The following is a 24835-nucleotide window of genomic DNA, read 5'->3' on the forward strand; positions in this document are numbered from 1 at the left end:
CAGACCCCTACTGTGCAAGGAAGCAGGGAAGCGGGGCTTGGCTTAGCAGGAGGGGGGTGGGACTTGGGTTGGTAGGATGTAGAGCGTGGGGATCCGTGCGAGCATGCGTGTGTGTGTGTGTGTGTGTGTGTACAGGAAAGCCTGAGAAGGCTCACCGCCTGAAGGAGAACAGTTTATGAGGGGGAGGCTGGAGATAAGAAAGGGTTCCAGGTCGCTGAGCAGGTGTGGGGAGCTGAGACCCAGCGCCAGCTGGAGAGCAGGGGCCAGAGGAAGCAGCCTGGGAGAGCCACCTCTAAGCGGGTCTTCATGACCTCACAAAGCAGGCACCCTCAGCGCAGCAGTTCCTGAAGCTCTGAGTCAGTCCTGGCTACGTCTCCTAGCAACTGGATGTAGAGGCCATGGCACTCCTGACACCCCTGGGAGTGAAACAAGTCTTCCAATTTCAGGTGAAGAGAACACGTGACTTTTCAAAGGACGTGTGCTCGGAGTGATCTAAGAGTGAGATGTGTCCTCCGAGGGACCCCCGGACAGCTCTCCTGTCCCAGCACGCTGGCTCTGAGGCCCGCCCACCACGGGTGTGTGCCCGGGGGATGCCGGGCCAAAGTTTTCCCAGCCCTTGGAGCTTAGGGCTATTTTCCGGGCCCACAATGACAGTCGCTGATGCAGCAGAGCCTGCGTGGAGGGACAGAGGAGGTGGACATGGAGGCACTGTGCCCACCCGCACTCCAAGGAGGGCCCGGGAGGCCCCAGGGGCTCTACACAGGGGTGCCACCTTGACCCGGAGCTCCAGGGCCCTGTGAGCCGCCTGGGATTGTATGCCAACGTGTGGAGGCAGTGTGTGTGTGGTAGAGGGTGGGGTCTGTGTCTCTAGGGCAAAGAAGGGGGCAGATTTTGACGGTTTCTCAGAACCATTTCTGAGGCCGGAACACATGAGCAAGGTAGGTAGGTACCCGCGGAGTGAAGAGAATCCAGCCTGCAGGGCCCGGGCCTCTGAGCTGTCCACAGAGTAGCGTCAGGGCTCTGCTGCAGACCTCAGGCAAACAGACCCCAGGCCAGCTGTGTGCACAGGTCAGCCTCTGACTGGCAGCCTCAAACTGTTGGGGAAGCCCCCGACCCAGGACCTGTGATTTCACCACCTTCCCTGGATCTTCCAGCCAGCTGTCCCATCAGGTGCCAACCTAGGGATCTAAAAGGGCTGCAGGGGAGGAGAGAGGAGTGACCGGGGGCTGAGACAAGGCTCTGGGCCTTACTCGGGCACCGTCTTCCATCAGTTCCACCTCCCCTCACCCCAGGGGAGCTCTGACGTTTGGTGGTTGCCCACTTCATGCCTCACCTTTTCTTACCCCCTCCTTGAAAGGCACTTGATTCTCCTACATGTGTTGGTGATCTCTGAGAACCTTTCTGGAAGGGCCAGGCGAACTCTCAAGTAAAACGAATCCTAACCTATAGAGGGGAATGAGAGGTACCCTGACCAGTCTCTATCGCCTAGCTTCACCAAGCAAGACACATTTCTCTGCTAAAGCATTGCATCTCCAAACCTCTTCTTGGCCAGTCATTTACACTTTAGTATGAATTTCATGACCAGATCGCCATCTCTGGAGCAGTTAGTTGGGAGTCGTCTCAGAGGAATGTCAATTTTTGTTTGAGGGAAGGGGAAGCAAGGATCATAATAATTCAGGACTTGAGGCCTGCCGGAGGTGCACAAACCTGGAACTGCAGCAGCTAGCATGAGAACACCCAGAGGAACGAGCAGTGCTAGAAAGGTGAGGGAAACCTGTCCAGAAATGAAAGATGAATTCTGCCCAAGCATACCCCCCCTCATGGATCACTGGATGCTGGGCCCCCAGTCGTGTTTTGCCCAGTGACGGTGGCATCCTGATTCCTCAGTCTCATCCTCCACCCCTTGTATATCATGCCCTGCAGAAGCCAGAAGGTCGGGAGCACCTACGGAGACTGCTGAACTGGGAAGAGTTCGACGAGCTTAGAGACTCCCGCAGAAGTATCCTGCTGGACACCCTCTACGAAAGTATCATCTTTGCTGTAGGCAAAGGCTTCCCCTGGGTGGAGGTGGCCCAGGTGGTCAAGTTCACAGAAGAGCTGCTCAAGGAAACCAAAGGTACGGGGCATCCAGGGCAGGAGTCAGCGAGGTTGTGGAGGGCACACAACCCCAGGAGCTCTCCGAGGCGCCTGGAGCCCCTTCCTTTTTTCCCCTGGCATTTAGCCTCCTTGTATGCTCACAAAGAGGGTCCCTGTCCAGATTTTCTGGAAAGTGGAGCAAACAGAATGTCCTTGCTGGGTCTTACCCCTGATCTCCCCGGTGGAAACTTTTGCACCACCCCAAGCTGTTCACAAAGCAACCAGGGGTGTCTGCTTTTCAGTCAGTCATTTACACTGTAGTATGAACTTCATCATTAGACCCATACCTCTGGGGCAGCTAGTTGAGAGCAGGCTCAGAGGGTAGTTAATTTTTGTTTTAGAAAAGAGAGAAGGAGGGACCATAATTTTGAATTTTTGTTTTGTTTCTGCTTTACATAAATGTGTCACTATTCTGCTTAAAGCCCTTCATTGACTTTTCACTGTACTCCTGAGAGACTGCAAATTGTTCCCAGAATCAGTTTTTGCTCTGCTGAGTGTCTTGAGGGAATCCTCTACAGGCGTCAGCTTGCTGGCAGGGATGGGGGAACCACAGTCAGGTTATGGAGGGAGCATCTCTCCCACCCCTACCCTGCGTTGGGCTCCAGGAGAAGAGGGTAAGCTTCTCTCCCCATGATCCATGGCACAAGGGGATGTGGCCACATCTGTCCACCCCTTAGGCTCTGGGTTGCCGATTCATCCATTGAGCAAATCCATGGCCACCATCGTAGTTATACTCAGCCAAGAATCATCAGTAGGTGTTAAGACCAGTGGGTGAATGCTTGATGGGAAATAGGATATTTATGCACTTCCCAAGAACCTCCCCACGACAACCTCACTGATTGCAAAGGGGAAAAGAACGCTTTTACAGTGAGGTAGCCTGGCAGACACCTCCTTAATCGAATGATCCATCCGTAAGAGGACACAGAACACTCTGCCGCTTGACGGGATGCAAAAGAATTAGCCAGCCTCCTTCTGTGATGCTTCTAGCAAAGACTCAGAACGTGATGTCATAAAAAAAACCACTCCCAATTAGGGGCACTGCACAAAGCCCCTCTCCTGTAAGCTTCAAAGCATTAAGGTCTTGAGAACCAAGGAAAGGCAGAGGAGCTGTTCCAAACTGAAAGGCGCTGAGGCGACGTGGCCACTAAACACGACAGGTGGTCCCAATTTGGGTCCCTTTGCCGTAAAGAATGTTATTGGGACAGCGGGAGAGACCTGGGTGAGGTCTGGGGATGGGACAGTAGTGCCGTGTCGACGGTGCTCTCCGGATTCTCGTGGTTGCGGTTATGAATGTCCCTGTGTGAGGAAATGCACGCAAAAGGGTCCTGGAGGGTGGGGCATTAGCTGGATCCCTTATTCTTAAAGTAGTTGGGGAAATTTTTCTTCGTACTATTTTTTTCTAGCTTCATTGAGATATAATTGACGTACAATACTGTATAAGTTTAAGGTATGCAGCATGATTTGATATATGAATATATTGCGAAATAATTACCACAGTCAGTTTAACGGGCATCACCTCACCTGGTTACAAATTTTTTTTCTTGTGATGAGAACTTCTGAGACCTACTCTCTTGGCAACTTTCAAATCTACAATACGGGATTGTTCATTATTGTTTGTTTTTGTTGTTTTTTTTTTTGCGGTACGTAGGCCTCTCACTGTCGTGGCCTCTCCCGTTGCGGAGCACAGGCTCCGGACGCGCAGGCTCAGCGGCCATGGCTCACGGGCCCAGCCGCTCCGCGGCACGTGGGATCTTGCCGGACCGGGGCACGAACCCGTGTGCCCTGCATTGGCAGGCGGATTCTTAACCACTGTGCCACCAGGGAAGTCCCTGGGTGCCTTTTTTTTTTTTTTTTTTTGTGGTATGCGGGCCTCTCACTGATGTGGCCTCTCCCGTTGCGGAGCACAGGCTCCGGACGCGCAGGCTCAGTAGTTGTGGCTCACGGGCCCAGCTGCTCCACGGCACGTGGGATCTTCCCGGACCGGGGCACAAACCCGCGTCCCCTGCATCGGCAGGCGGACCCTCAACCACTGCGCCACCAGAGAGGCCCACGGGATTGTTCATTATAATCACCACGCTGTACCTTATATCCCCAGGACTTAATTATCTTATAACTGGAAGTTGGTACCTTTGGCCACCTGCGCCCATTTTACCCACATCCCAACCCATGCTTCTGGCAACCACCTATCTCTCCTCTATTTCCATGAGTTCAGTTTATTTTAGATTCCACATATCAGTGAGATCACACAACAGTTGTCTTTCTCTGACTTTTCTCCCTATCATAATGCCCTCAAAGTTCACCATATTGTCACAAATGGTAGTATTTCCTTCCTTTATGGCTGAATAATATTCCTGTGTGTGTGTGTGTGTGTGTGTGTGTGTGTGTACACATATACATATATATATATATACACACACACATATATATAGTATATATTCACGTTTTCTTTATCCATTTGTCTGTCAGTGGATCCATGGGTTGTTTCCATACCTTGGCTATTGTGAATAATGCTGCAGTGAACGTGGGGGTCAGATATCTCTTCAAGGGTGATTTCATTTCCTTTGAATATATACCCAGAAGTGGGTTTGCTGTATCATGTGGTAGCTCTATTTGTAGTTTTTTAAGGAACCTCCATACTGTTCTCCATAGTGGCTGTATCAACTTACATTCCCACCAGCAGTGCAAGAGGGGTTCCCTTTTCTCCACACCCTCTCCAGGACTTGTTATCTCTTGTTTTTTTGAGGATAACCATTCTAATAGGTATGAGGTGAGATCCCTTTGTGGTTTTGATTTGCATTCCCTTACGATTAGCGATGTCGAGCACATTTTCATGTGCCTGCTGGCCATCTGTATGTCTTCTATGGGAAAATGCGTACTCAGATCCTTTCCCCATTTTTATTATTTTATTTTTAATATTTTACTATTCGGGTGTTTGCTGCTGAGTTGTATGAGTTCTTGACATATTTTGGATGCTAACCCCTTATGGGACATATGGTTCGCAAATATTTCTTCACATTCTGTAGGATGCCTTTGAATCTTGTTGATCATGTCTTTTGCTGTGCAGAAGCTTTAATCTGACGCAGTCCCACCTGTTGATTTTTACTTTTGTTGCCTTTGGTTTTGGTGTCATACCCCCCAAAAACTCATCGTGAAGATCAACGTCAAGGAGATTTCACCGTTTTCTTCTAGGAGTTTTATGGTTTCAGGCTGTTCTGTTTTTTTTTTTTTTTTTTTTTGCGGTATGCGGGCCTCTCACTGTTGTGGCCTCTCCCGTTGCGGAGCACAGGCTCCGGACGCGCAGGCTCAGTAGTTGTGGCTCACGGGCTTAGTTGCTCCACGGCATGTGGGATCTTCCCGGACCAGGGCACGAACCCGTGTTTCCTGCATCGGCAGGCGGATTCTCAACCACTGCGCCACCAGGGAAGCCCTGTTCTGTTTTTTTAATAGACTTTATTTTTTTAGAGCAGTTTTAAGCTCACAGCAAAATAGAGCAAAGGTGCAGAGGTTTCCTCACAGAAACCCTGTCTCTACACACTCACGGGCTCCCCCATTGTCAATAACCCCTCCACAGAGTGGGTACATCTGTTACAGTCCATGATCCTATACAGATACTTGATTATCACTCAAAGTCCATAGTCTACATTAAGGTTCCTGCCTGGTGTTATGCATTCTAAGGGTTTTGACAAATGCATCGTGGTGTGTATCCACCATTAAAATATACAGAATGGTTTCGCTACCCTAGAAATTCTCTGTGCTCTGCCTCTTTATCCTTCCCTCCCCCTCAATGAGCAGAAAGTAGATCTTTCTACTGTCTCTGTAGTATCACCTTTCCAGGATGTCATATAGTTGGAATCATACAGTCTGTAGCCTTTTCAGACTGACTTCTTTCACAAGTAATATGCATTTTAGTTTCCTACATGTCTTAACGAGGCTTGATAGCTACTTTCTTTTAAGGGCTGAAGAATATTCCAATGTCTAGATATATCCCAGCTTGTGTATCCATTCGTCTACTGAAGGATATCTTGGTTACTTCCAACTTTTGGCACTTAGGAATAAAGCTGCAAGAAATATCTGTACGTTTCTGCGTGGACATAAGTTTTCAGCTCCTTAGGTGAAGACCAAGGAGGGTAATTGCTGGATCATATGGTAGGAGTATGTTTAGTTTTGTAAGAAAGCACCAAACTGTCTTCCGAAGTGGCTGCACCATTCTGCGTCCCCCACACCAGCCATGGATGAGAGTTCCTGTGGCTCCACTTCCTTGCCAGGTTTTGGCGTTGTCAGTGTTCTGGATTCTGGCCCTTCCAATAGGCGTGTTGTGGTCTCTCATTGTTTTACTTTACATTTCCCTGGTGACATACGATGTGAAGCATCTTTTCATAAGCTTATTTGCCATCTGTATATCTTCTTCTGTGAGATGTCTGTTAAGATTTTTACCCCTTTTTTTTTTTTTTTTTTTTTTTTCTTGCGGTACGCAGGCCTCTCACTGCTGTGGCCTCTCCCGTTGCGGAGCACAGGCTCCGGATGCGCAGGCCCAGCAGCCACGGCTCACGGGCCCAGCCGCTCCGCGGCATGTGGGATCCTCCCGGATCGGGGCTCGAACCCGTATCCCCTGCATCGGCAGGCGGATTCTCAACCACTGCGCCACCAGGGAAGCCCTACCCTTTTTTTTAGTCAAGTGTTTTTCTTATTGTCGAATTTTAAGTGTTCTTTGTATATTTTGCATAAGAGTCCTTGGTTAGATGTGTCTTTTGCAAGTATTTTCTCCCAGTCTGTGGCTTCTCTTCTCATTCTCTTGACACTGTCTTTTGCAGAGTGGAACTTCTTAATTTTCATGAAGTCCAGATTATCAATTCTTCTTTCATGTATCATGCTTTGGGTGTCGTATATGAAAAGTCATTGCCAGACCTAAAGTCATCTAGATTTCCTCCTGTTATCTTCTAGAAGTTTAATAGTTTTGTATTTTATGTGTAGATCTGTGATCCGTTTTGAGTTAATGATTATGAAGGGTGTAAGGTCTGCGTCGATTCTTTTGTCGTTGCTTGTTTACATGTGGATGTCCACTTGCTCCAGCACCATTTACTGAAGATTGTCTTTATGCCAATGTACTGCCTTCGCGCCTTCGTCAAAGATCAGTCACCTATATTTGCATGGGTCTATTTCTGGGCCCTATTCTGCTCCATTGGTCTATTTGTCTATTGTTTTGCCAATATCACACTGCCTTATGTACTTTTGGGGAAACTTTTCTTTATTTTGAAAAATTGTTTTAGGATGAAAGTTTTGTAATCTGTAAGTTGAGGTCCTCCACTGGCCTTCTGACCAAGATCGTAAACAGCTGCCAAGCAAACAGGACTCACGATGCCTCGTCCCAGATGCACCCAGAGCTCACCCACCTGTCCTATCAGCAGCACCCGAACGTCCAGCCTCACCACTTTTCACCACGTCCTCATCCACCACCACCTCTTAACCAGTCCACTGCTTTCACATCTTGTATCTCTGCACCCATTCACCAAACGGCACCGTGGTTTTTTTTCAGACACAAATAAAATCCCATCACTCCTCTGCTTCAAGACACTCAGTGTTCCTACCACACATATTTCGTGCACTTGCATCAGCCTTTTCTTATTTCTTGAGCTGCCCGGGTGCCCTTCCAGGTCTCTCCTCCAGGCCAGCGTTCCAACCCAGTGGTCCCAGCCTGGAGGCTTAAGCAAGACATGGCAGTGCTCATGGGCTGGTTTCAGAGACCCCTGGGAAATTTCATCCCACCCCAGACACCCCCTCGGGGCCTTCTTGGCGTCCCTCCGGGTCCCGCCCCCACTGCTCACAGCAACGCCTGGCTACCAGAGTTCAGCCCCGCTGTTTGAGCTCCGCAGTGGCTTCTGTCCAGAACAAACACCGAGAGCAGGAGAAAGAACGTCAGCCCCAAGCAGGTGGGAACTCGGACTCTTTCAAGTTTCCATCAGAGCCTTTGCACAGGCTGAGCCCTTGAAAAACAGTTGCTGATGATGCAAACACCGAACTTCACACTGAGGAGATTAGATTGCACTGGCGCTTTCAGTATTTCTGGCTACCACATACCTTACCAGTACAGCAGATCTATGTCTGGTAGACTTAAACCTTAGAGTTGCTAGGAGACTCGGTGATTAGAAAATCTAATTCCCTTTACTGCAGGGACACCCCGCAACCAGCCAGCGAGGTTTTGCCAGCCTTTGCTGGCACTCCAAGTGACGGGGAGCTCCCTCCTTCTGAGGCAATTCATTCCTTTCTACAACCACTCTCATTAGTAGGAACTCCTGCTCATATCTAGTCACACCCGTCGGACCTTCTACTCACACGCCCGAAGTCTGTCCTCTAGAAGCAGTGGGCTGGCCCTGCAGATACTGAATGGGCTTCATACACGCTGACCATTACATCTTCACGTGTCGACCGGACTTCCCCAAGTGCCTTTTATCATTTTTTTTTTTTTTTTAAAGAGTAAGAAGGTTTATTCACAGACAAACACACTCCATAGGGCTTCCCTGGTGGCACAGTGGTTGAGAATCCGCCTGCCGATGCAGGAGACACGGGTTCGTGCCCCGGTCCGGGAAGATCCCACATGCCGCGGAGCGGCTGGGCCCGTGAGCCGTGGCCGCTGAGCCTGCGCGTCCGGAGCCTGTGCTCCGCAACGGGAGAGGCCACAACAGTGAGAGGCCCGCGTACCGCAAAAAAAAAAAAAAAACAAAAAAAAACAAAAAACACTCCATAGACAGAGCGTGGGCCATCTTGGAGGGTGAGAGAAGGACCAAAGCACATTAGCTTCTGACTGGAGATACTGGGCAGCCTCCCTTGCTCAGAATCTTCCCCTGGGCCATTTCCTGTCTTTTTTTTTTTTTTTTTTTAACATCTTTATTGGAGTATAACTGTTTAACAATAGTGTGTTAGTTTCTCGTTTACAACAAAGTGAATCAGTTATACATATACATATGTTCCCATAACTCCATTTCCTGTCTTTATCCTTCTTAACACTGCATCATTTGCATAGACCCCTCCACCCCACCTCCCCACCCCGGCTCCCCTCTCTCTCTGCCCTTCCCCGTTTGTCAATATCATTCTTAACGTACGGCACCCAGACCCACCGCAACACCACCTGCGAATTGATCAATGAAGTAAGTGATCAGGGATTTTACCATCACCCTTGTCCCGGTGATGACGTTCCTATTCATGCAGCCCATGGGTATATTTTCTTTATCAGCATCAACGTCACGATCGTATTGGGCGGGCGGTGCACCACCCCTAGCCATTTTCCCAATCCTGCCCTTGCACGTGGCAATGTTGAATGCATACGCAAGACCTTACAATCATCCCCGGTGACTCTGTCTTGTCAGTGTTGGCCCACTGTTGGCTTGTGAGATCTTAGTTCCCCAACCGGGGATTGGACCCGGGCCCTTGGCAGTGAGAGCGCAGAATCTTAACCAGCGGACCACCAGGGAAGTCCCCTTCTGGCATCTTTTATTTAACTCTGGATCCTGGGACATCCAGCTTACAAGATTTTCCTCTTACTTTGAAATCAGCTCCAAATTTGTGAAACATGGCTGGTACAAACATCAAGGAGGAAGAAGCTCTTGGGTGGGCTCCCAGTGTCTGAAACTGGACTCCCTGAAGATAAGCGTCCATCTGGAGGCTCCAAACCTGGAGAGAAGACTCAAATCCTAGTTCAGTCCCTTGCAGGACATGAGGTCCCGGGCAGCCACACCACCTCTGAGCCTCTAATTACACATCGAGAGAAGGAGAAAAACAAGAGCGCCCACATCATAGGACTGAGGTTATGACAGTGAAGCCCACAGCACAGCGCTGGGTGCCTGGTCAGCGCTCAGAGAGGAGGGACCACAGGGACAAAGACCCGGAGATGTGACGGGGGTGATGATGTGATTCCGAGATGGCCGGATCGATCAGGTGGGGCTGGCCGTGCTTTGTGCAGACCCCACTTCACACCAGCCTCCAAACGTCCAGGAGTCACCTCAGCCCCTTCTCAAGAGCAGCAGAGATGGTCCCGAGGCCCCTTCTCCTCAGATGCGTCGCAGGGAGCGTGTCAGGACAACGGGCAGGGAGCAGGGGGCCTGGAGGTAAAGCAAACTGCAGACTCGTCCCCGAAGTGGGGCTGCAAGAAAAGAGGCAGATGAGACGGTCCCGGCTCCACCTCCCGCTAACGGACCCGCTGTGAGTGCCGACTGCGGCTGACTCTGGGCTTGGAGGGTGCAGAGTGTGGGTGCGGCAGGGGAGAGCCACCCGAGAACCCGGCCTCCTGAGCTAGGCCCACGCACCCCCGGCCGCGCCACGGTGTCATCAGGATGACGCCTGCTGCTCTAGAAAGCGGCCACGCTGGCCCGACGTCGCCCCGCAGAGCCACGCCCACACGGCCTCCCAGAAACCCACCGCTGGAACACTCACAAGAGCGTCAATCCTCAGAGGCAGGGCTGGACTTTCAGCGGGCACCTCCTTTCTCCCCCAGACACTCCCCCTCACCGTGCATCAGCTCCAGGCCCAGGCTGGGCCAGGCTAAAGGCCGCATAGCCGAGCAATCAGGCACCAAACTCTGCAGTCAGTAGACCTGGATTCAAGTCTGCCTCCAACACATTACTGTGCAACCTTGAGAACAGTACTTTACCTCTCTGTGCCTTCCGTTCCTTCCCTCTGAAATAGGGCCATGATAGTTCTAACTCATAGGGCGGTTAGAAAAACTAAAGAGACAGGGCCTGCAGAATATAATAGAGTGGGAGGCACGTAGGAAATGCTCGGCAAAGGTTAGCTCCCACCAGGCGTGGAGGTGAGGCAGCCCGCATGGCAGAGGCCAGAGGGGACCAGAGGTGGCTGCACGCGGCCCCCCCGCCCCCCCACACCGTGGTCTAGCTGTCTGGGCCATTTCTTGTCTCTCCCTCCCCCTGCAGGCAGGACTGCAGATGGGTTCAAGTCATGGGCCCACAGAAGGGAGGTCCAGACCGGCCCTTAATGCAGCTGCCCCGCCCTCGGGCACACTGGTGGGGAGGGCCCAGTGCCTACCGGCATGAGATGTGTCTCTTCATTCCCCCTGTTAGGGGACCCCGGCCGTCAGGGGCAGGAAGGTCAGATCCCAAATGAGCTCTAGTCCTTCTCATCTCGTGTCCCGCCTGCCCCTTCCCCCAGGTGCATCCCACCCATCACAGGTCGTGGGCCGTGGGGTGCAGACAGCCGGGGGTCACACTGGGCGGCCAGCTCACCTTCCAGCTTCTGTTTCGGCTAAAGTCCACAGTGGGCTGTCCCTCTTCTTGGAAGGTAGCTTCTCCAGGGATGAATTTTTTTTTTTTTTTCTTTTTTTGTTGGGGGTGAATCTAGGGCTAGTGATGGTTGAGTTCTGTTTGCATACTAGGTAACAAAGTTGGCAGACAGCCTTTAAGGAGGGTCATGTTTGCACAACAATGATTCAGAGCTTTGCGAGGACGAGGACGGCTGCCAGCTCGGCTTATCTCCCGGCCTAATCGAGTCTCAGAACCGGTAGGGAAAGCGTGGCCCATTATTCAAAAGCATAAGCTGACTCCGTGCTGGCAAATGGCTCACCAGGACGTTCTGGTCTCAGTCCTTTAGTCGGCACCTCCTCTGCCAGCCTCCGGGAAGCCCCAGGCAGATCCCATCCTGCTGCGTCCTTGGGGCCCGGGGTGAAGTCACCAGTCTGGACACAGAGGGACAGAAGGCTGCCAGCTCCATCCCGGTGGGAGGAAATCACAGGAAGCAGCACATCTTGCATAACCTGCCTCGGGTCCCGGAGAGGAGAGGAGAGAGATGCTGGGGCATTTGGGGATCTCGGGGAGCTGCAGAGATTCAGGGGGCCTGGGGAAGCCCCACGATTCTTATCTCCGACGGGCACATTGCAGCAGGGGAAGGGGGTGGGGAGCAGCCTCCCCCCCCCCCCCCGCCTCAGGCTTCACTCAAGGCTGGAGGCACCCGAGCTGGTGCAGATTCTCGCCCGGGGCCTGTGACCACCTGCCCACCCACCACTTCAGCCACCCTGCAGCTTCTGTTTCTTGTCATCCTCGACATCTGGCAGGCCCTGGCTTCTCTCGGGTGCTCTGCCTGGGCATCTGGGCTAGGAAGAACCCCTTTCCTGCTGGCCTGGCCCCCAATTCCTGAGTCTGGGAGGAAGTGGGCCTCAATGGCCGGTGGAGGCACAAGGCGGCCAGGCGAGTGTCCGGTGATGTGCGTCACGGCGCTGGCATCTGCAGTCCTACCCGCGGCCACTCCTGATTCTCCCGGAAATGTCATCCAGGCAGCTGTAGGATGGAAGGCAGCCACCCCAGCCGACCCCGACAGCCCGGGGCTGAAGGGAGGCAATGATTTCCCCAAGCTCCCTGCACGACCTCTCCCTGCCAGCGCGTTCAGGGCCATGCCCGGGGCCACGCCGCCCGCCCCGAGCATCTACCCACGTTGGCGAGCCTCCAGCCACTCGGGAGCGGCCCCGCAGAGAGCAGGGGCCCTTCTGTCTTCCCGAAAGGCTGCCTGTCCAGCGGCCTGAACCGCACGCCTCTCAGACCAAACCTGTAGGAGGGGCCTTTGGAGGCAACCTTGCTGACGGAGAGTGGAAGTTTCCACGGAAACCGCTGACTGAGATCTTAGAGCATCTCTTGGGGCAAAGGTACAGCTCTCATTCCAGACATCCCTCCCTGAGAGGATTTGTTTGCTCGGGCTACCATAACCAAGTTCCCCAGACGGAGCGGTTTCAACTACAGAAATGTGTTTTCTCATCGTTCTGGGGGTTGGAAGTCCAAGATCAAGGTGCGAGCAAGGCTGCTTCCTTCCAAGGCCTCTCTCCTTGGCTTGTGGGTGGCTGTCTCCTCATTCTGTACCTCACATGGCCTTTCGTCTGTGTGTCTTGTCCTAATCTCTTCTTATAAACGCGCGCGTGCGTCAGTCATATTGGATTAGGGCCACCCACATGACCTCATTTCACCTTAATCCCCTCTGTAAAGACGCTGTCTCCAAGTTCAGTCACATGCTGAGGGACCGGGGCTTAGGATTTCAGCATATGAATTGGGCGGAGGTGAGGGGGAGTTGGGGGCACTGTGTTAACACAGCCCCTGACACCGAGTGGGGTCACAGCCCACAGGTGAGAATAAGCCCGTCAATCGGCCAGAAACCAAAACCGTGCCGTGGAACCTTCCCCAACCTTCCCCGAGGGGCTGTCCCTGCTGCGTAGGAGGGCACAGAGATCCTGGCATTTCCGCATGTAGCATCTGTAAGCCTCACTGTGACCGTACGTCATGGGCATTATTTTAAAGATGAAGGAACTGAGGCCCAGAGAGTTTAACTAGCTCGCCCCAGGTCCAAGTGGAGTCAGGATTTGAACCCAGGTCTGTCTGACAGCAGAGCACAGCCCCTACCCCGCCCTCCCGCCTCCACCCCTGGCCGTGCGACCTTCCATCTTGACTTGAGGGATCTGTACACAGGGCACGTAAGAAGCTGAGGCGCCCCCAGCCCTGCGGTGAGCGGGAGGAGGCTGCTGGCGCGCGGGGGGAGCCGGGCACCGGGGGACTGGGTTCCCAGCTCGGTCACCTGGAGCTACTCCCAGCATGAGCCTGGGATCCCGGCCCCCAGCAGGACGGCTCCGATGCGGCAGGTGGCGTAGGCCCAGCCCAGAGGGTGAGCTGTGCCCGTCGGCTAACGTGTTCTTGCATGGATGTGCCCGAGTGTGGGTAGCTGGTACTGGTGCCCCGGGGACCGGAGCTCTGGCCCTTTGGAATGACTCCCTGTCCTCCCTCTAATTGGCCACGTTCTTGCTCGGGCGGCTGGACGCGTCGGTGGGTCTCTGAGTTCCCCAGCAGCAGGGGGGTCAAGGGACAGGTAAGAAGTTGCCAAATTGTAGTCTCAGTACAGTGCCCTGTCCCTGAGACGGTGGGATTACGTGGTCGTTTTCATCTCGAGGATGAGGATGAAATCCAAAGTCAGAGGCCCCTCACCAAACTTGAGATGGCTGCAGAGGGCACCCATGATGCCCTAGATGTGGCTACAGGGGACTGTCAGCTCCGTGGAAATCACCATGGCTTCTTAGAGTCAAAAGGACCTGAGAGGTCACCTGATCCAAGGCTCCTCCCACCACACACACACACACACACACACACACACACACACACACACACACACACATATTGTTCAGGATTTCTCTCCCCAGCTAAATGCCTCCTTACTTCTCCACTGATAAAGCTCTTGCTTCTAGAAATTTCTTCCTGCTTCTGAACTGAAATCTGTCTCTTTGAGCCTTCCGCCTGCTGGCTCCCGTTCTGACCTCCGAACCCTCCCAAATCAGCTTAATCCTGCTCCACTCACTCAGCCGTTCTCCAGCAAGCATTGCCAGAGCACCGCGCCAGGGCGTGGAGAAAAGAGGACATCCACTCAGCAGTCCTGACGTACAAGCCCTCCGCGTGGATCATCTCATTTAATGTTCACACCAAGCTCTGTTGGGTGGGTACTACTGTCCCCATTTAGTGATGATGCAACTGAGGTTCAGAGAGGTTGGGTAACTTGCAAATCGTCACACAGTAAAAGACAAGCCCAGCGTTAACCTTGAGATCATCTGGCCCCAGACTTTTGGCAGTCCTTCTTGCCAAAGCTCTTTAGCATTAGCCAACTTCTTGAGGAATGGGGGTGAGGGGTGCATTTGCTGAGCAGACAAGGCAGGGGACCACTATGGAGAAAGAGAAGAACTTGGGCAAAAGCCCACGACAGTCTTTAAAATACCCGACCCTGTGTTTGCCCTTTGAGTCCCAGGAAAGTGAACAGGGAGGAAATCTCTAAAAGGACAACATAGTCTTTCTAAATCTTAAAGTACGGGTAGATTTTTCCTCTAATGTGACTATTGGTTTATCTTTAAAACAAACACAAAAAACCCAGTGAATGGGAAAACAGCAGGATACTTGCTCAAAAAATTAAACGTACACCTACCCTATGATCCAGCAGTTCCACTTCTGGGTATATACCCGAAAAAAAGTGAAAGCGGGGACTGGAACAGATATTTGTACACCCTTGTTCACGGCAGCATTACTCACAATAGCCTAACAGTAGAAGCAACCCATCAACAGATGAATGGATAACCAAAATACGGTCTGTACATACAATGGAATATTATTCAGCCTTCAAAAGGAAGGAAATGCTGACACAGGCTACAACATGGATGAACCTTGAGGACATTCTGCTAAAGGAAAGAAGCCAGTCACAAAAAAGATAAATACTGCATGATTCCATTTATATGAGGTACCTGGGGTGATCAGATTTGTAGAGACAAAGTAGAACAAGAGTTGTCAGGGGCTGGAAGGAGAAGGTGAATGGGGAGTTAGTGTTTAATGGGGGGAGAGTGTCAGTTTTGCGAGATGAAAAACGTCCTGGAGACGGATGGCGGTGACGGCTGCACAACAAAGCGAATGGACTTAATGCCACTGACCTGTGCACTTCAAAATGGTTAAAATGGTAAATTTTAAGTCGTGTATATCTGACCACAATAAAAATAAAATTAGGGCTTCCCTGGTGGCGCAGTGGTTGAGAGTCCGCCCGCCGATGCAGGGGACGCGGGTTCGTGCCCCGGTCCGGGAAGATCCCACGTGCCGCGGAGCTGCTGGGCCCGTGAGCCATGGCCGCTGAGCCTGCGCGTCCGGAGCCTGTGCTCCGCAACGGGAGAGGCCACAACAGTGAGAGGCCCGCATACCGAAAAAAAAAAAAAAAAAAAAAAAAAAAAAAAAAAATTAAAAAGCCCTAGTGGAAATACTGTAGTTCTGTATATTCCATATCTTCTGTTCGCTCCTCAAAAATACTTCAGTAGCTGAGGTATACGCGCCTTGGAGCTGGCAAATCTGGGTTTGAGTCCTGATTTTGCATAGATACACTAAGCGTCAGCTTCCTCGGGTAGGCTGGTTGTATTATTATTTACTGAGAGCCGAACACTGGGCAACAACTACACGTCCAGAGTTTTGGCGAAAGATCCTCTGGAATTGGGAAATCTGGTCCATTCGAGCAGGCTCCTGCCACCGAGGCGCTCACAGTAGCAGGGAGGGAGAGAAGAGAATGCTCCAGAGTTGTTGGGGAGAGCTATGAACTATTGGGTCACTCAGTAAATGGTCTCACCAGAAGAGTTGCCCCTTCCTCTACCCTCTGAACCCCCTAACTGGGGACAGCCAACTCCCAGCCGTCCTTTGCCCTCAGCAGCCGGTGTGGCCAGGAGAAAAAGCACATCAGCTTCCCATGACCCACCCCCAGCAAGGGAGAGAGAGCTTCCAGGTGAGGACCTAGGAGAGAGTGGATCGAGGAGAACCAAGCTCTAGGAATGCATTGCCCCAGGAGCATGCGGGATCCTCTGGAAAGCCAGATTTATCCCAGAGTAGCTCAGAATCCCCGGGGAGCCGGAGGCCACGCCTAGAATCTTCACGATGACTGAGTGCCCCGTGCACCTGGCGCTTCGAAAAGCTCTGTCACATATGCCCACATCTAACCCTGCGAGGTAGACGGTTTTATTGCCCCCATTGTACAGATGAGAACACTGATGTCCAGGGAGGCAAAATAACTCACGCAAGTGGTTAAGAAGCAGAAGCAAGCTGTGAGCCCACAGCTGTGTGAACCCCCCCGTCTGTGCTCTTAAAACCACACCAAGCTCTAAGGAACGGCCCCGGAGTCAAAGGCCATCTTCAGGCCAGGGGCTGCCCTGTGCGCACCGGGGGCCTCCTCGTGACTGGGAATGTGCCTGAAAACAGCACGTGGCTGGCAAGGTGCGGTACGACCAGATCGTTGGTACTGTGGTCAGAGTGCGGATCAGCCATCAACATCCAGGCAAGACCCTCCACCAGCAAAAAGATTACAACTCGCCGACGGTTCAGACGACGGTTAGCATTTTTTGGAAATAAAATATTTTTAAATTAAGGTATGCACATTGTTTTTTAGACATAGGGCTGTTGCACACGGAAGAGACTACAGTATAGTGTAAATATAACGTTCATAGGCGCTGGGAAAGCAAAAACCTCGGGTGACTCGCTTTATTGCAATATTCGCTTTATTGCAGCGGTCTGCAATTGAATCTGAAATATCTCCGAGGTCTGCCTGTATTTGCCTCAACTAAATCTAAGAAACATTGCATAGGCTCAACCCTTCTGAGCCTGTTAGCATATTTTGCTGAGCTCATTAGCATATTAAGGACATCTGTTTAATTTCCCTGGATCCAACATGTGTTCAAGGCCATGCATTTTTATGCAATACCTGCTGCAAAACAACCTTTGGAGTCGCCGAGAGGGTTGGGGGGCCCTTCCAGTGTCCATCTCCAGGGGCTGCAAAGCAAGCCCAAGCCTCTTGGATCTGGATGCTGAGAGGGACCTTGCCCCCGTCAGGCTGGGGTTGGAACTCCGGCTCTACCACTCACCAGCTGTGTGCCCTGCAGCAAATCCCTTGACCTCTTGGAGCCTCGGTTTCTCTCACAGGTAAAGGGGGGATGGTGGCTACATCTGCTCACCTTGCTGGGAGGAGTTGGGCGGAGCCTGAGATGACCCAGGGCATGCGGGCCACAGAGGGAGCTCCCTGAACAAAAGTCCTCTCCCCGCCAAAGAAAACACACCCCTCCTGAGCTGGCACCGGCGCCGCCGCGGGGCGGATGAGTTTGGCAGAACCTCCTCAAGAGCAGAAAGGCGGGCAGGGAGCAGCATTCAGGACCCCGGATGGGGGTGAAGTGCAGGGTGAGGCGGTGGGCTTTCCTTTCCCACCATCCCGGGCTGCCCTGATGGGTGCTCGGGTATTGAGAAGGGTAAGCCGGGCCAGGCTGCAGCCTGACTGGGTTCCCCTCCTCACAACCAAGGCAAACAAACTGGTTTGTCACGGGGCACCAGTGGCAGCTGGATCCTCCCCCTCCCCCACCCTGAAGGAACAGCCCCTCTTCTCCCTTCCCAGCCTCGCAGGATGCGCCCCTGTGCTTGCCCTCGCCCAGCCCCAGCCCCAGCCCGTGAGGGATGGGAGGGAGGGAGCCCAGAGCGCCCGGTCCAGGCCCAGTGCCTTTTTGCCCTGATTCTGGAGCAACTAGGCTATTCCACCCACGCTCTGCCCGCCCACCCCCACCCCCGCGCTCTCCTCCTCCCCTCCCCTGCGCTAGGTGCAGGTGCTGGCCTCCAGGCCCTTGGGGACCGTCTTCAGGAAGTTCCTAGCAGCCAATGCAAATGAAGGCCACTCCCTGTAATTGAAGAGCAACTTGCAAGGACAGATCTGTCCTCCGGAAGCCAGAGGCTTCTCCCTGAGACTTAATCCTTGGCTTTCTGAGTCAGCAGGGGCTTCTCAGCCCGTGATAAATAGAGGGAGGTCTGGGGGCCAAGTGTGTCTCGTGAGCCAGCTTGGGACAATTTTTGCTGAAAACCAGAACTGGTCCAAAGAGTGTCTTGGGGCTGAAAGTTAGAATTCAGCCCAGGGGTCCTTCCCTGTTTAGAAGACCCGGGACAAAGCCCACACTTGTGTTCTGTGGCTGAGGCCATGGCCCAGCCCGTAGGAGGGCATCTGCCAGGATGACAGGCAGCTGGGATACCCGTGGGTGTTAGCGCGACGGGGCTCGCGCACTCCTTGATTCAAGCCTGGACTCCGTGCATGGCTGCCAGGGCCCAGTGGAGAGGACCAGGGCTGGCCTAGCCGAACGAGGCAGCCGGGGCTGCCCATATCTGCAGGTGACCCCAGCCCCACGCGCTGCCTGGCCAGGTGGGAAGAGGAGCAGGGTGCCTTCCCGCAAATTCAGTTCCTCAGAACCCAAAGAAGTTTCCATGATTCAACTCACCAAGCTCACACAAAGATGCCTCCATACAGGCCTCAAGTGCAGCTTCGATGATCAGAAACCGATGACCTCACACTGCTGCCTGCCCCCTGGGGCACCTTCACTGGCCATCCCCACCGTCCTCCACATACTATCCTACGGAAATACCTGCCTGACATCTCGCTTCTCAGCTTAATGCCCCTGAGTGGTCCGCAGCTCTGAGCCGAGATTCTTAACTTTTCCTTTAGGAATTTGATGATTCTCTCTAATGTGCACTCTCCCCAGAAAAAACGTGCATGCAAAATTCTAGATGCAATTCCGGGGTCCCGGTCAGTCCTGAAGCCCTCCCTTGGATGTCCTTGCGTTTCGTGAATTCCGGTTCAAGAGCCCAGCTTCTGTGATGAAGTCCAGCTCTCTCAATGCAACCTACACAGCTTGCCCTCTGCAGACTGAAGGCCTCAAGCCACCTGTCCCCCAGCCCAGTCCCCAGACTTCAGCCTTGCCTCCCAGAAACTCTGAACCAGGTGTGGATCCCGTTCCTGCCCCTCTGCTTCTACGAGTTCCGCTTTTTTAGATTCCACATGCAAGTAGAATCACACAGTATTTATCTTTCTGTGTCTTGCTTACTTCAATCAGCATAATCTCCTTCAGGTCCATCCATGTTGTTGCCAATGACAGGATTTCCTTCTTTTTTTTAAGGCTGAATAGTATTCTAGTGTGTGTGTGTGTGTGTGTGTGTGTGTGTGTGTGTGTGTGTGTGTATCACAACTTCTTTAACCATTCATTCATCTACAGACATGGCAGACACAGGCTGTTTCCATATCTTGGCTCTTGTAAATAATGCCATGAACATGGGCGTGCAGATATCTCTTCAAGATCCTGATTTCATTTCTTTGGGTATATACTTAGAAGTGGGATTGCTGGATCCTTCTGAGAAGCCATTTTAGATGTTTTTCCCTCACTGCCCACTGCTATCAAATTTTAATATCCTAGGTGTTCTGTATGTCTGATTATATACTGTATGTATATGTGCTTTATACATATAAAGTTTACTCTTTGTATTCGATGCAAGGTTAAAGATGACTAAATGACATTTTAAAGTTAGATTAAAAACTGAAAAGCTGTCAATGTTGAACTTAACTATACTTTCTGAGTAAATTTTAATGTGACTTATTTACATACATAAATTATGTATGCAAAGAAGAATTTATACAGATATATAATGATGAGAGCAATGCAATCAAATTTTAAAATGTCATTCAAAACTGTTATTTTTCTGGCAAAACAATAGACAAAATTAATTTCTTAAAAACTATTTTCAGTAAATTTAACTTTCAACTTTTGCTTAATACAGCAAGGTAACCAGTTGATAAGGGTGTGGTGTGGGGGTGGAGTGGTCTGGGAGGCCCCTGTGAGAACCAGTGGGACCCACCGGATGCTCTCTAGCCTGCCAACCTCCCAACCCCCAGCCTTTCATTTCCTCAAATGGGCCACGCTTTATCCAACCACAGGGCCTTTGCACAGGCTGTTTCCCCTGCCTGCTTTCATTCTTTTCCACCTCTCTTTGCCCAGTAACTCCTCTGACACTCCCCACCTCAGCTCCTTCACCACCTCCTCAGGGAACTGTTCCCCGATTTCCCTGAGAAAGTCACTTCTTTCTACTGTGCACCTGCCCAGCCCTACGTAGCCCTGAGCAGGGTTATGCTATCTGTGTGTTTCCCCCCAGCCTTTCACCACCTTCCTGGACCATAAATGGGTTCTCGACACATGGAAGGAAGGCCCCTAATGAATATTTGTTGAAGGGATAAATGAACAGCTCCTTCACCACACTTCTCATGTCAGAATTTGTTCATTTACTCACTGGATACCTATCGGCCCCTACTGAGCACAGAGCCCTGAGTTGGGGGCTGAGGACAAAGAGGGGATGTCATCTGTTCAACAGTCTCCTCCTCCACAGACTGGGAGGTGTCTGAGGACAGGGGTCACGACAGAGGTAGATGTCCCACGCTTACCATATTCTCTTGGTGTCCCCCGCCCCTGCTCCCCAGGGGTCCCCAGGAAGAGCCTGGGAGCCGGGCAGCCCTCTGTCCCCCTCCACATCCGGCCATCCGTCCTGCCACTCAAATCTGCCCCTTCTGCCCACGCCTGGCACTCCAGTCCGGACTGGGCCGCAGTCTACCCACAGGCGGCCGCGTAACCAGAGTCTCCCTGGGCAAGCCCTGCACTGCCTGGAGTACAAAGCCCTCTGTGCCCACAGGCCGCTCCATCACCGAGGCTGTGACGACCCTGGGGGACAAGCTCAGAGGTTACCAGGGGCAGCTGAGCACCACCCGCCTGACAGCCCAGTGCGACTCCCTCCACGACACGTTCATCCGCCACTACAAACTCTACCAGTAGGTCCCGGGCCAGGACCAGGACGTCAACCTGACCGTCCCTCACCTGGAGGTGTGTGTGCCGCCCCAGGCCCTCCCGCTGGCTGTGGGCCAGGACCAGGCCGTCTGGAAGCACGAGCAGCCGGTGGTGGAGCTCCGTGCAGCCGAGGTGCAGAAGCGGGCCTGCTTGCTGCAGCTGAGGGAGGCCCTGCGGCTAGAGCAGCAGCATCTGCTGCAGGAGACGCTCCCGGAGCCGCGCGGGCGGCAGCACCAGGTCCCGAAGAGAGAGGTGAGGTGGGGGTCCTCGGGGCGGCACGAGGCTCACCTGCCCCCCCGCCAACGTCCCTTCCCACAAAGAGGACGTCCGGGCTGGACCCTGCGGCCCGCAAGAGGTCCACACACCCAGGAGGGGGCAGAAGGGGACAGGCTTTGCGTGCACGTTTCATGAAACATCCCTGAGGTGTATAATTCACGGCCCCATTTCAGCGATGAGACAGCTGAGCCTCGGAGACTTTAAAATCGCCCGGCCCAAGGTCCCCAAGCTAGCCTGGGGTAGAGTTTACATTTTCCTGAGGTCTGGCTCACCCCAAAGTCCAAGTCCTTTCCACGGCAGATGCTGCCGAAAGAGCCCCCAGGCTGCGAGCCAGCATGCATTTCCTCAGTGCCCTTTATCTGCTGCAGAGCCAGCATCCCTGGATGATGCCTGGGCGGGGCGGGGGCGGGGATGAAGGAAGGGCCTTAGGGGACAGACGGCTCAGGGCAGTGATGTGACGGGGTGGGGGAGGGGTGGAGCCAGTGGCCCAGGGGTGTGTGTGGAGCTAGGAAGCTGGCTGCCCTCTCGGCAGGTCTTAAGGACCACTGGGGCTCCGGGAGCCAGAGTCCCTGATGACCAGGTCTTCAAAAAACAGCGACCAGCTCGGTCCCAGGGCAGCCAACCCCTTGAGGGCCTGGCCGAGTCTAATTCATTTTTTAACTGTATGTAGGCACGGATAGCATCACTGTTGCTTGTTTTTGAACACAGAGGCAAGTATGTGCATGTGTGTATATATGTGTACGTGTGTTGGGGAGGTTTGAGCGGGGGTGGGGACGGGGAGTCTCGGGGACTCTGTGTTCCAGACGCGTTCTGGTTCTGAACCGTCCGCCAAAGAGTGGGTGACTTTGGGAAGTGTTCCTTTAAATATGCATAAGACATTGGGGAAATCTCTAAACAACAATTAATACAATGGAACGAATGATGCTCTTCTAAGTTTAAGTCTTCCCGGTAAACAGCGCGTCGGCTGCCCTTCGTGCATTGAGCGGGGACCCAACAGAACACAAGCAGCGGCTCGTCTCCACCTCCTTCAAGGGACCTTCCAGGATCTGTGGGCAAGGCCATGGGTGGAAGGGGCCGCCTCCCCTCCTTCTCCTGTTCCCCCCAGCTCCCCTGCAGGCCTCCATTGCTTGCCTGCTGGTCCCTGCCAGGTGGAGCTTGTAGGCTAGAGTCCCCTCCGCTCTGTGCCCCTGAGCTGGGGACACTCAACACCGCAGGATAAACATAGTGCATCTTCTTGGAGCCCAATCCTCCCCGACGCCCTAGGGGAAGAACACTCTTTTTTTTTTTTTTTTGGTGGTGGTACGAGGGCCTCTCACTGCTGTGGCCTCTCCCGTTGCGGAGCACAGTCTCCGGACGCGCAGGCCCAGTGGCCACGGCTCACGGGCCCAGCCACTCCGCGGCACGTGGGATCTTCCCGGACCGGGGCGCGAACCCGTGTCCCCTGCATCCGCAGGCGGATTCTCAACCACAGCGCCACCAGGGAAGCCCAAGAACACTCTTTTTCTAGGGCAAATGTGAGATTTTGCGTGCGATTCTAAGTTAAAATATGAGATCTCAAAACAATGACTTGTAGGTAACCAGGTACTCAAGGTATGTCCCCTGACACTCCCAGGACAAGCATGACCTCTCCGCTACTGATTGTTGTTTGGGCAGGGAACTTGGAGAAACACAGCTACACGCTCCCGGTCACCAGGATTGTATGATGCCGTGATCCTGATTGCGATGACAGACAGGGTCTCCTGTTTAAGCCGGCGCGTGGTGGCTGAGTTTTCACCCTTCCCCGGTCTGGCTAGCTGGGGGACACACCCACTCTCTGAGCAATTTCCCCTGACCCCTCCGATGAAGCCTGCACCTGGAGCTTTGAGATGTGAGAATGAGATGAGAGCAGAAGAGGAAAGTAGGGGGCTGGCATCCGAATGGAGCTTAACCAGGGGCCCCCCTGGCCCTCCAGTACTTATGACTCTGAGCTTCCACTGCAGGGGGTGCCGTTTGGATCGCCGGTCGGGGACCTAAGATCCCGCATGCCATGCTGTGGGGTCCAAGGAAAATAAAAACTGGAACTTAACCAGAAAGTAGGGGCTATGGGGCTGGCCTCCGAGCCCAGAACGGCGTGAACAATAAGTGACACACTCAGATGGGGTGAGTGACAAAGTACGCCTGAAGGAAGGAGGGAAGAAGCGAAAAGAGAGCTGTAGGAGAGGGCCGCAGGGAGGCAAGTGCAGCTGCAGGTAGAGGACTGTGGCCACGCCCACCCCCGGCTGGCTGGCAGGAAGGTGAGAGACTTCATCCTCTCCCCACCCTCAGATCTCCTGCCAGGGTCTCCCATTGGCTCAACTCAGCCAGCAGCCACAGGTCAAGGGAGCTAGTTGATGCACACCTTGAAAGTCAGCCTCCCAGGGCACAGAGTGGGGTGGAGACAAGAGGAGAGTAGGTCTGTGGGGGAGTGGAAGGTCCCAGCACGCTGGGAAAGGAGGCGGCTGTGTTGAGAAGTGGCAGCTGGGGTGGTACTCTGTCTGCAGACGGCCTGAGCCTTCCCCAGGCCCCGTTCACCAGCCGCATTCCATTTCTTTCAGGAGCTAGAAAATCTCATCGACGAGGCCCTTCACATCCAGATTGAACGCCTGAAGGAGCTGCTGCAGTATGAGATACAGATAACCTTTGATATTTGGGACCTGAAACTGCAGAAGAAGACTCTAAACCTCCACGCTCCTACCCCTTCCCTGCTCCCCGTCACGGGCCAGTCAGGCCAAGATGAAGCTCTTAATTTGTACAGAGCAAACAAAGGAAGGAAAAAGCAAAAGCAAAGAAGTAGAAGGCCCCGGTGACCATGGTCTGCAGACTCTGATTGAGGAAGAGCCACTGACAGATAGAAAAGGATTATGTGCTGTGCCCAGCGCCCAATGGATCAGCGGTTTCTAGCAATTAAAAGAAATAAGACAACACTCATCCTATTTTCTCCATCTTCTTGCTGGAAACCATCTGATACCCCCTGAAAGTCCAACCCAAATGGATTTTCCTTGCGTGGAGGAGAGGGCTGTCCTGTCAGCCCAGGCAAACATCATTGACTGAGCCTGAGCTCAGACACGGGCAGCAGGACAGCCCCCAGAGGGTTTCAGCAGGTAAGAGGGAGGGTAACACCGGATGCCAGGGAGGACCTGCGGCCGGCACAGCGGGTGCAGACAGGTGCCAGGACTCCTTCCTCTCTGAGGTTTGTACAGGGCGATCCGTCACATGCAGCCTGCCCTGCCTGCCGGG

The 24835-nt window shown here is 53.1% G+C and overlaps 1 protein-coding gene across 1 annotated transcript; it reads left to right on the plus strand.

The window, feature by feature from the left end:
• The first annotated feature begins 377 nt into the window (after positions 1–377).
• C8H8orf74 (chromosome 8 C8orf74 homolog) lies at positions 378–24405 on the plus strand. Its single transcript, XM_059070957.1, is given in 4 exon segments — positions 378–446; positions 1924–2116; positions 21153–21556; positions 24154–24405. Coding segments are annotated over 4 exon segments (897 nt in total). The 5' UTR covers positions 378–398.
• The last annotated feature ends 430 nt before the right edge of the window (positions 24406–24835 follow it).

This window comes from Kogia breviceps, chromosome 8 (genome assembly GCF_026419965.1).
Source record: "Kogia breviceps isolate mKogBre1 chromosome 8, mKogBre1 haplotype 1, whole genome shotgun sequence".
NCBI classification, from domain to species: Eukaryota; Metazoa; Chordata; class Mammalia; order Artiodactyla; family Physeteridae; genus Kogia; species Kogia breviceps.